At 33.6% G+C, this 18,217-nt stretch overlaps 2 protein-coding genes across 2 annotated transcripts in view; both read right to left on the bottom strand.

Annotated features, from left to right (window-relative positions):
* Positions 1-6,101, bottom strand: part of LOC111703983 (signal transducer and activator of transcription 5A) — a 20,136-nt gene extending 14,035 nt beyond the window's left edge. Inside the window, exons 1-10 of the mRNA XM_023476086.1 lie at positions 6,069-6,101; positions 5,830-5,877; positions 4,894-4,944; positions 4,434-4,487; positions 4,183-4,269; positions 3,639-3,783; positions 3,272-3,357; positions 2,518-2,655; positions 2,031-2,144; positions 291-408 (exon numbers count right to left, since the gene is read on the bottom strand). Of these exons, the coding sequence (XP_023331854.1) occupies positions 291-408; positions 2,031-2,144; positions 2,518-2,655; positions 3,272-3,357; positions 3,639-3,783; positions 4,183-4,269; positions 4,434-4,487; positions 4,894-4,944; positions 5,830-5,868 (832 nt within the window). The 5' untranslated portion in view covers positions 5,869-5,877; positions 6,069-6,101. The remainder of the gene's footprint in view (positions 1-290; positions 409-2,030; positions 2,145-2,517; positions 2,656-3,271; positions 3,358-3,638; positions 3,784-4,182; positions 4,270-4,433; positions 4,488-4,893; positions 4,945-5,829; positions 5,878-6,068) is intronic.
* A 2,526-nt stretch (positions 6,102-8,627) lies between these two features.
* On the bottom strand, positions 8,628-16,806 carry LOC111703982 (endoplasmic reticulum resident protein 44). The gene is made up of 8 exons (XM_023476085.1): positions 16,603-16,806; positions 14,664-14,751; positions 14,271-14,345; positions 13,039-13,398; positions 12,879-13,007; positions 12,310-12,505; positions 11,682-11,765; positions 8,628-9,947 (listed from the first exon to the last, which is right to left on the bottom strand). The coding sequence occupies exons 1-8, from the start codon at positions 16,737-16,739 to the stop codon at positions 9,658-9,660; spliced, it is 1,359 nt and encodes a 452-aa protein (XP_023331853.1). The 5' UTR covers positions 16,740-16,806; the 3' UTR covers positions 8,628-9,657.
* Positions 16,807-18,217: the final 1,411 nt, after the last annotated feature.

Below are 18,217 nucleotides of genomic sequence, written 5' to 3'. Positions count from 1 at the left end.
CTATCTTTGGTCTATCTTTGGTCTATCTTTGGTCTATCTTTGGTCTATCTTTGGTCTATCTTTGGACTATCTTTGGTCTATCTTTGGTCTATCTTTGGTCTATCTTTGGTCTATCTTTGGTCTATCTTTGGTCTATCTCTGGTCTATCTCTTTTCTATCTCTTGTCTATCTCTTGTCTATCTCTTGTCTATCTCTTGTCTATCTCTTGATTATCTCTTGTCTATCTCTGGTCTATCTCTTGTCTATCTCCATTTACCTAAGAAACTATTGATTCTATCAATATTATACACTGACCTGTATAACATCTAAACTTAGTTTCATGGTGAACCCGTTTCCTGAGAGCTGCTGTTCCCTCTTCCAGCTGGCCAGCCTGTTCTCCAAGACCTCCACCTGCACCCCCTTCACCGCCTACACACAAGAGCAGAATTTAGCTATGACAGTTCCACACTTTTTCTCACTAGGATCAGCAAAATTGAAACAGAACAATTTTCAATAAAATGTGATTTTTGAGGAAATGATTGGATCCATTTTATTTTAGTGCAAAATAAGGATCCGGATTCCAAAAATGAAGTTGATCCTTTGGCACATAGCTAAGGGATATCCGGAAAAAAGGAAGTCACCAAAATTTTAACTATCTAAAGGTATGACCACCATGGGATATCAGAGATGAATTAAATTAATCCATAGATCAGCATAAAATGGAGACTAAGGCTTGATCCCATGATTAACGATACAAAGTTCTGCCTTTTTTTAATGCACTCAACATGGATAGGAACGCTTTATATTTTTAATAAACCAGACATGGCCAACAAAAGTGGTCTTTACTATATATATATATATATATAATGTATATATTATATATAAAGTAAAGCACTAAATGTGAAGCAACTATTCAATGCATACTTCTACACTTAGATAAATAATATTATAAAACTAGGGTTTCCAATTTTTCCGGATTAAATTGCTTCCGAAGGCCTTCCGGAATCTTTCTAAATTTGTTAAAACAATAAACCTTTAAAACTTTTGGAAATTAAGGTGAAACCATTATTAACTGAATAAAAAATAAATCTACCCCTATAGATTTAACCAGGGCTAGATGTGCCATGCTGGGAAAAAGTTTACGAGACAAGAATTCCATATGGAATTGATTTGAAATTATCGTTCCGTAAACTTTTCTCCACATGTCCCACCTAGCTCTGTGTCGCATCTAAGGGGAATATCTATTTGAAAATTGGTTAAGAAAGGTTAAGCCCTTAATTTCCAAATTTTTTATGGGTACTGGAAAAGTTCCGTAAAATCTTAATGAAGCCAAATTGATCCGTCAAAAACTGGAAACCCTAGTTTTAGTGAGCATTTTAATCCAAGTCTGATACATATCAATTTATTAAAATTCTTTGTTCTGAAAATATCCATCCCTGTGTTTTGATTCATTGATTAGATTAAAAACAAGAAAAAACAATATTTTCTTCGTCTTATCAAATATAATCTATTCTTTTTATTCAGGTTTGATTAAATTTACAAATATTCGAGAAAAGAACATGAATAGTCCACTCTTTCAGTCTTCATTCATTCCCGTCATTGTTTTTAAATATTTGAATATTTAACAAAATGAGATAAAGAGACAAGACGAAATACACATGAATAAATAAGGTGAAAAACAGGGGGTTATCAGGATTTTTTTAAGTTTACAAGCTTCCTTAAAAAAAACCTCTTTTTACATAGTGGCATGTTCGATTCCCAAGAGTACCCCTTAGGTCTTTGTCTGACCAAAGTATAAATGTTCTATTATAATTAAATATTTAGTTTCTCTGTAAAAGTGACTTGCAGATTTATACCCCAAAACTAAATAATGTTTAGAAGTTATCACTTTACAGGACATTTTCCTTATAGTTACCCAGACAGAGTTTCAAAGGATACCGTTGTGAATAGGACATGCTACTCTACATTATAAAAATGGAGGGTATCTTGAAACTAAGTCTTTGTAGGCAAAATGAAGATTACCTTTGATTAAAAAGTTGCACAAAAAATACCTCAAATAATTCTTTGAATTTATTTTCTAGAAGTCTGAAATGTGAGAGAATCCTTGTGAGCTTCTGTCCCACATCCTCCTTCATCTTCCGACAGCTCTCCATTAACTTCTTCACCTTCAAAAGTATCATCATCATTATCGTAATCATTCGTTGTCGTCGTGCCAGCATCAGCATCAATTAAAATAAAGTGAGTACCCAGTACCCAGTAACCAGTAACCAGTAACCAGTAACCAGTAACCAGTAACCAGTAACCAGTAACCAGTAACCAGTAACCAGTAACCAGTAACCAGTAACCCAGTAACCAGTACCCAGTACCCAGTACCCAGTAATCAGTACCAGTACCAGTACCAGTACCAGTAATCAGTACCAGTACCAGTACCCAGTATCAGTATCAGTATCAGTATCAGTATCAGTATCAGTATCAGTATCAGTATCAGTATCAGTATCAGTATCAGTATCAGTATCAGTATTAGTATCAGTGTCAGACCTCGAAATAATCATCTCCATGTATCTCCTTGAGTTTCTCTAGGTTTGTACTGAGCTCCTTGTGTGTGTATAGATCCATGTTCAAGGCCTCGTTCTCCTGTTTTACCCGGTTTACATCAGACATTGTCTCCACCAGAACCTTTAACAAACCCATCATAAGGGATGGTCAAAATCTTGGTTCACATTCCTTGGATTTTTAAGGATGAAACTAACTAAAAATTTACTTAAAGGTTAGTTTTTTGCATATATCTTCTCTCAAGGTTCGAATTGGTATTGTGAGGGAAAGCAAATTTTTTAAAATAAACAGTATTGTTAGTTGTAAAACTTCTTGGATTTGTGTTGGCCCACTCAAAAGTAAAAAAACCCCTAAGATTTAAATAACGACCCAAGGTTTGGTTTGCTTTATAATCAAACACCTCTTCTACAATGCTAAAAAAATCATTTCTGCTCCCCCGTTAATTCCTGACGTTTTTATCCGCCTTTTATCTCTTCACAAGATTATGTCGATACTTTTTATGGGGAACATAAAGGCGTCTTATTTTTAGTCAAAAGTTTCATTTTTTTTACTGCTAGACTTGAGTCAGATATGACAATTCAGATCAAAATGAAAATAGCAGCAATTTTTCCATATTCACTGTTTAGTTATGACCTGTACCCTATTTTTTAAACTGGCAACCGATCTCAATATAGGCCCGAATTCCTTGTTTATCGTATCAAGCCTAATACAAAAACTTTATCTGTATATTGAACCCTACCTTCTGTTTGATAACTCCTATTGAGTTTCTGATCTGGTGAGCCATAGTTGCTTCTGTAGAGGGAACACTCAGTCCGGCACCCTCAGCTGGAAATAAACTTTATAAATTCTATCATTATCATTTACACATGAAAATCAACTCATTAAAAAAACTAGTAAATTTCAGAAAAAAAGATTTAGTAGAATCCATTTCATCTTGATGCAGATCCGGGTCCAAATGAATCTTTCTCTACCTATGCTTATTATAATTTCTTTAACCCCAAAAAGTTTTCGCGAATTTTTTTTGGTGATATTTTGCGATTTTTGCGGCTTAATTATAGTATTTCATTCTTTTCAATTTATTCCAAGTTGTGTCAGGCATGAATTACCTTCTGCCCGTGCAACAATGCTTGCCTCAGCATCTAAACAATGCTTCATGGTTCTAGTGAGAGCAGCAGGGTTGTTGTTGTATCTCAACCTCAGGGCCATGGAGCAGTCACGCAGCTTCTTTTTTGTCAAGAAATTCGCTGGCTCCTGGATAATCAATTAATCAATCAAGGTTTCCTCTAAAGATATATCTACCAAGCAATCCTCAAAATTCCATCAATTCTCTTATTTATTGCAAAAAATGCCATAATTTTGCCACTAAAAGTAACAAAATAAACCTAATTCACGAATAAATAAGGTGAAAANGAACCCATAGATTAATTTTAAAATGAATATGATTATTATCCCAAAAATACTGATTTCGACAAAAAAAATGTTTCAAAATTATCAGAATCGGGGACAGTCGACAGAAGAAATAAAGGAAGAAGGAGAGAAACAATGACAAGAAGGATAATCAAATTAGAATTTTTTTGTATTAACTATCCAATTAATATAATTGAATTAAAAAATAATAAGTTGTTAAAGGAAAGAATATGAACTTAATACCTCCGGTATGGCATTAGCTGTAGCATCTAGCTCTGTCAGAAGATTAAAAGCAAGCGAAATAAAATCTTGATTGCTGAAATCGTCCATCTTAGAAAACCAAACCAAACCGTCCAGAAAAAATATTTAATAATGCCAGAAAATCATTTTTCTAGGGTTTAATTTAGAACAACAAATATTTAAAATCAATTCTAAAATGAATATACATCCCTGCAACCCTATTAAGGAAACAGAACTTCAAAAGGTTTAGTTTCCTTGAGGCCTGGACGCAGATTTTCTTCCATCCATTTTGCTAGCTGGAATCTAACCTATTAATGGAAATTAGAATATTCTTTATGCTAGCTGGAATCTAGCTTATTAATGGAAAATAGAATGTTCATTTTGCTAGCTGGAATCTAGCCTACTAATGGAAAATTGAATGTTCATTTTGCCAGCTAAAATCTAACCTATTAAAGGAAAATAGAATATTAATTTTGCTAGCTAGAATCAAACCAATAAATGGAAAAAATGGATATTTATTTTGTCAGTTAGATTCTAACCTATTATGGAAAACAATACTAATCAAGTTTTTGTATTATAAATGTTTACATAGTGAAGATATTTGAAAGAATTAAGTTCCAGGAAAAAATGAGAAATTCAAATAATTTTAAGATATAAAGATTACAACTTTAATTTTCGACTAAACGGTTTTGATTTCACAGGGTAGTAATTTACCTCTAACGGAAAGTGTTCCCCATAAACTCTCTCAACGTCGGTGTAATCCTCCTAAAGGTGATATTATCAAAATTTGAGGGGAAATTTATTCAAATAATCAATTTAAACATTATCGTCATTATTTTTTATTGTGAAATCGATTTTAACCATCCTTTAATATGAAATTAATATTTGTTTTGCACTATTTCAGGGTTGGGTTAGGTTAAGCCAATTTCTGGGGCCAAGTGCTGCGGCTAGGGCAGGATACTGGGCCGATCGCCGGGGCTAGGGGGCCGGCGCCCCGGCCACATGTTTGCATGTAGGAAGCATGTACACTAATTTGGTAATTTCCTAGAGAACGATTTTTGGAACCCCCCCCCCCCTCCTATCAATTTTGTACATGGGTCTGACTGGAAGTATCTTAACTTAACCTGACCCGTGGCCCCAGAGCTCGGCCCCCTAGCCTGTCCTAGCCGCAGCGCTCGGCACAGAAAGTGTCTTAACTAACCTAACCCTAAATAACAAAACAATAAATAATAATAAATTTGCTGAAAAATAAATGGTCATGTACAAAATTGAAAGGAGGGGGGGGGAGGGGGTTCAAAAATCGTTCACTAGGACAGACCCACTAATTTTACGAAGGGGGAAATATAATACTAGAAAATTATTAAAATTATCCCAGCGTTATCGATATTCAACAAGTTCCAAAGCTTGCCAAGTAATTTAAAGTTAGGCATATACACAATGGCCGATTTCATTTTGTGGTAATTGTTAATAATTTTACAGAAATATCTTATTTCAATTTACTAACATTTTATGATTAATTCTAAAATATTTTTCAGCAAAATGGGGCTGCAACGTTCGACCTCTCAGGACATTCCAAGATTATATGGTGGAGGCGGGGGTCAGAAAAAAAACAGGTTTATTTCAATGAATTGCAAAAATTTGATTGTATACCTTAGGTAGTTTCTGTGTTCTGTCCCATAAACTCGCCATTTTAACTCACTGAAATAAAATCATTTATTAAAATGAAATGTATGTATAAATTGGGGTCTCTTACAGAGTTATTTGAGTCGCTAGAGTCGCACCACATTTATCTTTTATAATAACATAACAGCTAATATTGTAATTAATAACAATACGATTCAACAAAATCTGTAAAATGGAATCTTTATAAACATGGTTAAAATATGTACTTTATTCCCGGAGGTTTCCGACCCTCGATATTTCTCTCTCAGTTCTCCGAAGAACCTGGACTAGGTTGCTCTGGATCCTCTCAGAGCTGTGTACTGTGGAATCGCCATATTGAGCAAAACAATGGCTTTGTGTTAAAGCAGACTGCAGCTGCGGAATTTGACAGCTGAATCACAGCTGCGGGTTGAACAGCTGTAAACTAATAAAAGCTGCCTCAATCTTGTAACATTTACACCTTTATTAAATTTTCCAATATATTGGAAGTGTAAATATTTTCGCGAAGTTAAAGATACAAAATTTGTGAGAGGAGCCGGGCAGNAAGGAAGGGAGTGTATTATGCTAAATAGAGAGGGCCTGAAGTAGAAATCATATCATCATTTGATATGCCTATATAAAATCAATATTAATAATTTTTTTGCGGTTTGAATTATTTTATTTTTTGAACCTCCTCCTAAAATTTGAGATTTATCCGCCGCAAGATTTGAAACTTCGTTGGTTTAAACCATTTTCTGCATGCCTGTCAAGTTCCACCCAAGGTTTGAATCATTAATTTATTTTACAGGTATTCGTTTGAATCCGTCCTGTAAAATTTCTAGGGTTTTTGCATCCTTCCCCCAAAGGTGTGCATGTGTCTACTGTCATGTGTGTATCCTTCCTCCCAATTGGTCTTTATCCTTCCTTCCAAGGATTCAATCCTCCCTCCCAAGGTTTGTATCCTTCCCAAGGATTGAATCCTTCCTCCCAAAGGTGCGTATCCTTCTTTCCATGGTTTGTATCCTTCCTTCCAAGAATTGCATCCTTCCTCCAAAAGGTGTGTATCCTTCCTGCCAAGGTTTGCATCCTTCCACCTGAGGTTTGTTTTATCCTTCCTCTCAAGTTTTTTATCCTTCCTCCCAAGGTTTGTATCCTTCCTCCCAAGGATTGTATCCTTCCTTTCAAGTATTGTATCCTTCATCCCAAGGATCGTATCCTCCCTTTCAAGGATTGCATCCTTCCTCCCAAGGAATGTATCCTTCCTACCAAGGTGTATTTCCTTCCTCCCAAAGTTTCTTCCATTGTTGTATTCCTTCCTTCCAAGGTTTGTATTCTTCCTCCCAAGGTTTGTATCCTTCCTCCCAAGGTTTGTATCCTTCCTCCCAAGGTGTGCATCTTCCTCCCAAGGATTGTATCCTTCCTCCCAAGGATTGTATCCTTCCTCCCAAGAATTGTATCCTTGCTCCCAAGGATTGTATCCTTCCTCCCAAGGAATCAATCCTTCATCCCAAATTTGTATTCCCCCGAAGTTATATTCCCCTCAAAGGTGTGCATCAATTCCTCCCAATTGTATAATTTTTCCCAAGGTTTGTATCCTTCTTCTCAAGGTTTGTATCCTTCCTCCTAAGGTTTGTATCCTTTCTTCACTAGTTTTATTCCTTCCTTCCAAGGTTTGTATCCTTACTCCCAAGGTGTGCATCTTCCTCCCAAGGATTGTATCCTTCCTCCAAAGGATTGTATTCTTCCTCCCAAAGTTACAGATATAAATTCTCAATAATATTAAGAATGTAAAATTAAACAGGGTGTCTCTGAAAAAAAGTGTTTAGGATTTTAGCCCACTAAACATCGCGCGTTGTATTGTGTAGAAAAAAATGCGCCTAATCGCGTCGGTTCAAAATCCATGAATGGCGGGGTCTTCGATGAATTATTTTTCTCTAAAATGCCTTTTTAATGTTCAAATATAGGCCTAATATTCAATAATGTGATTTGTCTCTTTTCCAAAAAATTTCTAAACAAATTTTATTATAATTTTACTTTTGCGCTATACACATAGAGAATAGAATAACAGAATAAAATAAATTGCGCATTTTCAATTATAGCATTAAGGATTTAAAAAAAAAATGACGAAAAAGGATGCCTGAATTATTTTCGAAAATCTTAGGAAAGGGACCCAGTACATTTAGAGAACATTTTGAAGGTTTTTAGAGCAAAATCTTTCAACGACATCCCAATATATAGGCATTTTACCTAACAACACTTTCAGTACAACAAAACCACGTTTAGTGGGTGAAAAGGCGATTTAATTTCTTCGGAAATGAGACAGAGCACATTTTCGAATATAAGTCCCAATTTTGAAGATTTAAACGGCATTTTAGAGAAAAATCTTCATGATCGACCTCCCCCCCCCTCACATTTACACGTGGATTGTACTTTTTTTCAGAGACACCTTGTATATACATATAATAAAACAAACATGCCAAACTTACATAATAAAGTTAAGAGTAAAAAGTTTAATTTCTTTATTTTAATTTCAACTTCTGAATGTATTATTTAACAAATATATCTCACACTATACTCAAACACCACTAATTTAAAAGAATAAATTATAAATACAGTCGTCGTTGCATATATCAATACAATATAGACGTCTTTCGATTTAAATTTTGATTTATATCAAGCTGTTAAACAGCATGGACAAACATAGAAGTCAAGAGAAGCTGTCAATTTGAAAAGCTTCTCTTCGATTACTTGTAAACTTTTAATTCGAAAAAAGGTAGTTAACAATCAAAACTTAAATAAAAAAGTTGTCTTCATTGTATTGATATAATCACCTACCACTGTATCAAAAAAATCTATTCAAACGATACCTGTAAACACATAATGAGAAAATATTAAGCAAAATAACAATATATATTAATGAATGATTACATACTTAACGATTTAAACAAAACAAAAAAGCAAAAACAGACAACTTTTTTGATATATTAAAGCAAACCTTAACAGTAAACCCAAAGACAAGGCATTACAAAATAATTCTGGGTTTTAAAAATATTTTCTTTGAATTTCTTCAAATATTTGTAAATAAAAACCACAGAAAATATTCTTTCTTGGACATGGGAATGGTTTGAATCACAGTATTAATGTTAACATGTCAAAATCTCAAAAGTAAAAAAAAAGTTTAATACTTATAATTTACTTATACATTTTACAGGATAAATTCTTCATCACAGATTGTTTCCAAAAGCAAGAGAATCAAGAAAATGGAAATTTTTTGAAAAAAAAAATATTTGAAAAAGGAAAACATAAAACAATAAAAATACAACGATTGCAAGAAGGAATTGAATTGATCATACGACAGTAAAGAAATGGGGTTGTTAAGTAGGAGGAGGTTGCAATAAAAATAGCAAAAAATAAATACAAATTTTTTAAATATTAGATATCAACAAATAAATTTTCGAACATAATTGTGACTTTAAAAAAGTATATGATTAAGTTTAGATTAGAAAGTATACACTGCATAAATTTAAATTTTGATTTCTATATTGATAAGGATTTTTTACACCGATATTTTGTTATTCAATTATTAAAATGGACAAATATTTATAACATTATCACTCGTGAAGCTTTGATGTAAAGCTAAGTTACATTTGCAGATATTATTGCTCGAAAGATGGTGCTAGAAATCCTATTCTCGAAAAAAAGTAAAAGTGCAAGAATGGCGTTAATTAAGTCTAAAATATTCATAGCAATAATTTTTCGAGCAATAATTTTTGCCGCTGATTTGAAAGATTAGAATGACTAGTTAATGGATTTCTGAAAGCCCGGTCAAATTCTAGATTAAAATTCATCCTTGAGCAATGTATAACGGTTTGGTGAAGGACCAAGCTTGGCAAAAACTGACTCCGGAGGATCAGTTGAAACCTCTTCTTCAGACTCCTCCGAATCCTCCGATACCTCCCGAGGGATATGAGGTTGCGTAACCTCTTCTCCAACCTGTTTATCAGCCTCTCTTTTGTCCTCTTCCCCGTCTGTTTTGACCTCTTTTGCAAATTTGTTTTCTGTTTCCTCTGTTTCTTCTTTGCTTTCTAGTTCTTTGGATTCTTCCTCTTCCTCCTCTCCCTCCTCCTCTGCAAAATTTCATGATTTCATTTTTATTTTTTTACAAATCTTTTTTTTTTCATAGATTTATTGAAGCATCTTTTGTATAATAAACATACGTTTTAAACAGTATTAACACTTGAAAAATAGTGTAATTGTCAAATTAGATAGGAATAGCATATTCACAACAGCACTCTTTAAACCTTTGTGGATCAAAGATAAACGAGGTTTACTCATTATAGATTTTTCTCTTTTGTAGCTTCGTGTAATTATCACCTTTGGTTTTATGCAACAGAGATAAATAAGAAAATTATCAGAACTGAACACTTTCAGATTAGAAAACACCGATATCTCCCTTATTGTTACTCAGATAAAAGTTGAAAAGGTACCGCTGTGAATCGGACATTCCACTTTTTTAATGGAGGTTCATTGGAAATTACTTCTGAACCCTCTTTAATGTAAATAACCTTTTTTAAACCGGTGTAAGGTACTTTCACAAAGGGGTTTTCCCAAGGGCGACTTCCCAAGTGACAATTTCCCAAATGGCAACTTCCCAAATGTGCAATTTCCCAAGCGAAAACTTCCCAAAGGTTAGGTTAGACCCTCTGGACCGCTGCAGGCTGCAATGGGGGCCGAGCGCTGCAACTAAGATGGGCTAGGAGGCCAAGCGTCGCAGACTGGGGGGGTGGGCTGAGCACTGCAGCTAGGACAGACTTGGGAAGTTGCCGCTTCGAAAATTGCACATTTTGCACATTTGGGAAGTTGCCACTTGGTAAAATACCCAATTGGGTTTGATATCTATATTTTTGAATCCTGAACTAAATTTAAAACATTTGTATTGTCTATTGTTCAAAACAAAGCATTTTTTATTTAATTAACTTTTGAACATACAATTTTAAAAACAGATGTTTTTAAACTTTATGCAATTTATTTCTGACCAGGGGTGAGTAAAGAATATTTCAACGAAAAAAAATAAATAAAAACTAATCTTCAAAGGAAATGAGTTTTTGTCACAAACTCGGGTTTTCGATCTTATTCCTATATCTTTGCAACCCAATGTTGTAGACCTTTGATATTTAACATTTCAAATTCTGCTAGATCAAATAGTCTATGATTAAAATGTCAAATTAGGAGAAATAGAGATGAGAATTTTGGACTTTATGACAAGATCTAAATTCCTTTCCGAGCCTTATCTAGTTTTCTCTAATTATGAAAAATTAAACTTTTTTGACAGAAACGCTTTAGTTCTTTAGATAGAAAGTTGTGACATATTTTAGTCGTAAGATTGGTTCAGATTTTGATAATGTGATAACTAGAAAACTCTGGAGTAAGAAGACGACTTTTAAACACAAGTAATAACTTTAAAAAGTCAAATAAACATGAGACACAGCATTTGTGCAGTGTAAACAGACCCATTTCACTAAATAAGTGACTTCATATGTTACGAATAAAACTGTTTGAAACATCCCTTATACTGCAGTATTACTTAAATGTCGTCTTCCTATTCCACAGTTTTCTTGTTAGCACTGTATTATGCGTATTTTTAAGTAGATGAAAAATCTTTTTAAGTATTAAGTGGTCTAACAGAAATTCAGGATTTCAGTGATACTTGATCAACAATTTATATAGAACTGTATATCTGTATACTTCAAAACCACTAATTCTGGTTGCACAGCAGACTGAAATTCTCGAATAAAGATTTTAATAATATTTGGGTCTTAAATATTTTTTTAGTTACACTAGATTTTAAAAAGTATTTTAACCTTGTGAATCAGGTTCAGGTCCATAATGGTATTCCCTGTGCAACTTTCCGCTGTGAAGATCGGCTAAAAATTTTGCCATTTTTCCTAAAAACGCAGAATATAATTTTTGCCATGCAATGCAAAATATGAGCTTTTTAAACATGTATAGATTTTTTGGGAAAGCAAACTCAGTTTTCGGCAATAATGTATTTTTTGTGGACTTTTAATTTTTCATACTATGAATTCTGCAAAGTAAATAGCCAAAACTTTAAATATAACAGGTTGCAAAGATATCTTAAGATATAGAGGTTACAAAATTAGAGTTTGGAGTGTGTGTAATCAGTTCCTTTAACCAAAAATAACAGAAATGTAAAAAAATCGTCACTTTTTCAAAAATTTCTTACAGAAACTGACTATACCTCCCACAAAATTCTATATCTTTGCAACCAGATGTCGTAGACCTTCATATTTCAAACTTTGAATTCTAATATTACTAATCATCAAAAAATTAAACCAACAAAAGATATACACAATTAAGTTAATAAGATATAAAATTACTTAAAGACTAATACTTTTAGTTTGGGTTGCTAACTTGCTGGAACAAAAAAGAACCGAAATAATAATAATAACAGAATTCCCTAAAATTTACCTGGTTTTCCTGCTTCCTTGAAGTTGTCCTTGAACAAGTACATGTGCTTGAAGGAGTCGATCGCGATCAACGGAAGATCGTCGACCGTCTTCCCTAGATGAGAGAGCGGATGCATGAACATTAATCCGTCGGCTGTTACGAAGTTTACGTTGGGTATCTCGTGCTGCAGCTCGGTCTTCACTATCTCGTTGTATTTCTGGACAAAACAAAATCGAATATTCGAATATAAATAATGGATGTCGACACTTTCTCAATTAGACACTATAATAATTAGACAAAATATTTAAAAGACAACATTTTGATTCGAAACTATTTTTGTCAAATTGACATTAAACCATTTAAAAAATGCACAATTTTGATTAGACATTAACCTACATTTTAATTAATTAGACATTATTTCAATTTGACAACATTTTATTTTGAAAACAGTTTGATTAGACACCATTTGACAAAATAAACCACTATTTTAACTTGAAATTATTTTATTAGACAATATTTTTGCATGTCAAAAAAAAATTATGCTTAGATTTGATTTAAATTAGAGTAAACATTATTTAGATTTTATTTTCCTTGACAGACTCTGAGTCCCCGGCATGATGGAAGAGTATAAGAAAGGGAAGTCCTTCCTCAGTCAGTTCCTCAGCATTATTAAACGTTATTTCTCGTACTAGAGATATACACTTAGATCTAGCCCATTCTAGTTAGTATTCATTAAAATAATAATTTGTAATCGTTTATATCTCCAGAAAATGCTTCATCTTCGTCATTCGTCTGAACTTGACTCGGTCGGAAACTTATCGTGTCTCCTTGACCCTTAAAAGAATCGTCCAGAAAAGTATCCTTTTCGGCTGCGAGAAAATCACAATCGTTTTTGAGAATTTGCGCCGTTTTTTCAAACGCCTTAAAGGACTCTGAGTCCTTGCTGTTAAAGTACCCGATGACATGTCTCTTCTTTTCGTCCAGCCGGCTGACAAGATCGTCAATACTGACGAACCCCTTGACAGGGGACTCGATCTCCTTCTTGACGAACTCGAGGATAGCATCGGCCGATCTCTGTCCTCGATACTCTTTCTTCGCTAGAACTCCATTCTAGATTAATAAAGATTTAAAACGTGAGAAGTCGTGATGCAAAGTGTCAACTATATAAGAGAAAGTGTCAACTATATAAGAGAAAGTGGCAGCTCTAGTTATGAGTTAACAGTGTGAGAACCATTAAACTGAGGATCGGTAAGACGGCAATTAAGCAATCTATTGTGTATGGGGCATCAATTAAAAAATTGCAACAGAGGGGGACCCTTATGTCTGACAAAAACTTAGAAAAAACTACTGAGATTCTTTGCAACAATTGTTTTAGATGTTTTCGTTTATATTTTTACGAGTTTTAGTCCTAGTTCATTAACAACAGTATTTCTTTGGAAACTACGCATTATATAGCAAATTCAAATATCTTACCTCAAAATTCTATGTGTAGGAAATTTATCTTACATCGAAATATCTAAGAGTAGAATATATATTTTACCTCGAAATATCTGAGTGTAGGATATTTATCTTACCTCGCAATATCTGAGTGTAGGATATTTATCTTACCTTGAAATATCTGAGTGTAGAATATTTATCTTACCTTGAAATATCTATGTGTAGGATATTTATCTTACATCGAAATATCTAAGAGTAGAATATATATCTTACCTCGAAATATTTGAGTGTAGGATATTTATATTACCTTGAATTATCTGAGTGTAGGATATTTATCTTACCTTGAAATATCTAAGTGTAGGATATTTATCTTACCTTGAAACATCTGAGTGTAGGATATTTATCTTACCTTGAAATATCTATGTGTAGGATATTTATCTTACCTTGAAATATCTATGTGTAGGATATTTAGCTTACCTTGAAATATCTATGTGTAGGATATTTATCTTATCTTGAAATATCTATGTGTAGGATATTTATCTTACTTCGAAATATCTGAGTGTAGGATATTTATTGATATTATATTTTGTACTCAGATCTTTCTCCACCTCACAATCTATCTAAATATTTTTAATTAGAAGTATATGTAGAGAAGAAAATAGGAGAAATAAATGTGTTCGAAAGGTTTTTATTTATTTTAAACTGAAATCTTACAATATGTTTTGAAACCTTATTGCTTTGTAATGATATAATTTGGTAGCGACATGTAACAACTAATATTAAAAGTATGAAGCCATATATTTAATTTGCATTGGGCCAGTGAACTGGAATATTGTATTTTAAAACCCAATTATTAAAAATTTCAAATTTACTTTACAATTTTGATTTAAAAGATTGTTTTTATTTTGAATTAAGTAAAATTTGTACTTTAATCTTACCCTGCCCATTATAACTTTAGCATCTGGTAGCTCAGTCTTAATCTTTACTGCTGCCTCATCCCAGATAGGAACCAGTAGGTTGGAGTACCTAGATATAGGAGTAGGTTGGATTATACCTAGATATAGGAATAGGTTGGAGTATACCTAGATATAGGAGTAGGTTGGATTATACCTAGATATAGGAGTAGGTTGGAGTATACCTAGATATAGGAGTAGGATAGAGTATACCTAGATATAGGAGTAGGTTGGAATATACCTAGATATAGGAGTAGGTTGGAGTATACCTAGATATTAAAGTAGGTTTGAGTACCTATATAGGAGTAGTTTGCAGTACCTAGACATAAGAGAAGGTTGTAGTATACCTAGATATTATAGTAGTTTGGAGTATACCTAGATATAAGAGTAGGTTGGAATACACCTAGATATAGGAGTAGACTGGAGTATACCTAGATATAGGAGTAGGTTGTAGTATACCTAGATATTAGAGTAGGTTGGAGTACCTACATAGGAGTAGTTTGGATTACCTAGATATAGGAGAAAGTTGTAGTATACCTACATATTATAGTAGTTAGGATGATACCTAGGTTTAGGAGTAGGTTGGAGTACCTAGATATAGGAGTAGGTTGGAGTACCTAGATATAGGAGCAAACTGGAGTATACCTTGAATTGGAGTAGGTTGGAGCCTGCCTAGATATAGGAGAAGGTTGGAGTACCTAGATATAAGAGTAGGTTGGGTATACCTAGATATAAGAGTAGGTTGGAGTATACCTAGATATAGGAGTAGGTTGGAGTATACCTAGATATATGAGGAGGCTGGAGTATACCTAGATATAGGCTGGAGTATACCTAGATATAGGTTGGAGTATACCTAGATATAAGAGTAGGTTCGAGTATGCCTAGATATAGGAGTAGACTTGAAGGAGTCNGGTTGGAGTATACCTAGATATAGGCGTAGGTTGGAGTATACCTAGATATAGGAGTAGGTTGGAGTATACCTAGATATAGGAGTAGGTTGGAGTATACCTAGATATTGGAGTAGGCTGGAGTATACCTAGATATAGGAGTAGGCTGGAGTATACCTAGATATAGGAGTAGGCTGGAGTATACCTAGATATAGGAGTAGGTTGGAGTATACCTAGATATAGGAGTAGGTTGGAGTTTGAAATTTGAATAACAATTAGTATTAAAAGACATTGACAAGAAATTGACGAAATATAAGGGATTGTAAACCAAATGAATTAACATATAATATCCTGGAACTGGTTTAGACAACCATAATTTAAAATTGTTTTGCTATTTTAATGTGTAATGAGTGTTAGCTGGGGAACCCAGCGTGGCTCAGGAAAGTCATAGTTAGTCCCACCGTTTACCCGCTCTTTGTCGTAAATTATAATTTTAGCTGTTTTTCCCCATAAACCCATTCAACTTAGAATCCCAAAACCAACCTAGGAACATTCCCGTGGGCTCCCGAGTTCCCAAATCAAAATTTGATGCAAATCGGTCTATGGGTTCTTTAGTTATGATTGGACAAACAACCAGACGAATAGAGATTAAAACTTTGTATAAATAGATACCTGTACTTGCACTTATAGACCTAGTTTTGTCAATTGTTTTAGATCATTAATTTTTTTATTAAACTTTCAAGATTTCAAAACTATCTGTTAAAGTTTGCTATTATTAAACTTTGCAATATCTTTATTATAGAAAAAATGGAAATACGATCTAAATATGATCGTTACAGTTATAACACGTGTTAGTTATTGCATCGTTTTTGTTGCATATATCTTCTGTCATAGGGTCAAACTTCGTCATCGAGTTAAATATTGAAAATGTTTAGATAAAATTTTTTTTTGAATATTTGATTTTCCTACTCTTTGGCCATGAAAGAAAATATTGGCAAAAAACGACCCAAAACAATCCAACTAAAGGCACTCAACACCTGCACCAATCAGCATAGAAGTTGACAAGAACCAGATTATTTTCAGCTGTTATAGAATCTATATTTGAACTTGTTATTTGAACTACAGAACCAGTGCACAATCCGATACATAGTAGTAACAAAAATAATAATAACATTTCTGAAACATGATAATCTTAACTAAACAACTTTTGAAGAAAACGTGAATCACTTTTCGGAGTCTTGCGATAATTGAAAAAATATTTTATTTAAGCTATGAAATTCCTTACATTGAAACATACAGATACTTATAACACATCATCATATCATATATAACACATACAAAAAGAAATCTCATAATAGAACTTTTTAAGTGCGTTAGAGAACAGGTCGGTGCAGAGTTTGAAATTTTAAGTAAAATCATGAGAAAAATGATTATCCCAACTTTTTTTTTATCAAGACTTTTCTGAAAAAACTTAGGTTTCACGGATATACTTAATAAATTCCAGCTGCTTTAATTTGTCATTTTTTCACGGTCAGAAAGAACATTTTCTTAACAGTACAAAGTGAAAAAAAATCAAATTTTGCTTCGAAACGTGAATTCAAACTATTACATGTATTGATTGTGTATTTCTGGATCTTGGTGTCTAATGGTCCTGGTTTAGTCATCATACAGTGATAACCAGAAAACTTAGGACCTATAAAACTATGGAATAGAAGACGACTGTTAGACTAAAGTTATTAAATAGTCCAATATAAAAGACAGCAAGTGTGAAGTGTACACAGGCCCATCTCACAAAATAAGTTGATAGTCAAGCAACTATTTTATTCCCTAAGTATAAAGGTCCCGTATCAGGTTGACCTCTCCACCATAGTTGCGCCACTAATTAGTTAATTCCCGATTTTTACTGTGCAAGTACTTTGTACTGTGCAAGTACTTTGTACTGTGCAAGTATTTTGTACTGTGCAAGTACTTAGTACTGTGCAAGTACTTTGTACTGTGCAAGTACTTTGTACTGTGCAAGTACTTTGTACTGTGCAAGTACTTTGTACTGTGCAAGTACTTTGTACTGTGCAAGTACTGTTTTTAAACATTATTTTCCTAACTGAAACAGTTAATTAGAATTTATCTTTAAAAATTATGAAATTTCTAGAGAAGAGGAAGATCCCATTAAGTCAAAAGAAACTGAACACTTGCCACAGACTTTAATTTTCTAATGTAGAGATTAAAAAATTAAAAAATTTGTGTTTGAGGCAAGCATGTTCACTATTCAGTTCCCTTCATGAAATGACCTGCATCTACTGCAGTCTCGACAACCACAAATTAAATAATCACTTCTCAAAGTTAACCTTAATGCATAATTCACACTTAAGACAAAGCTTTCAAGAGTACCTGTGTGGATCAGAGAAAGCTTTCAAGAGTACCTGTGTGGATCAGAGAAAGCTTTCAAAAGTACCTGCGTGAATCCGACAAAGCTTTCCAGCGTACCTGTGTGAATCAGAGAAAGCTTTCAAGAGTACCTGTGTGAATCCGACAAAGCTTTCAAGAGTACCTGTGTGAATCAGACAAAGCTTTCAAGAGTACCTGTGCGAATCACACAAAGCTTTCAAGCGTACCTGTGTGAATCGGACAAAGCTTTCGAGAGTACTTGTGTGA

This window comes from Eurytemora carolleeae, unplaced genomic scaffold, assembly GCF_000591075.1.
Source record: "Eurytemora carolleeae unplaced genomic scaffold, Eaff_2.0 scaffold419, whole genome shotgun sequence".
In the NCBI taxonomy this organism is placed as follows: Eukaryota; Metazoa; Arthropoda; class Copepoda; order Calanoida; family Temoridae; genus Eurytemora; species Eurytemora carolleeae.
Note: the sequence above shows the minus strand (reverse complement) of the source record. Positions and strands in the feature narration are given on the sequence as shown.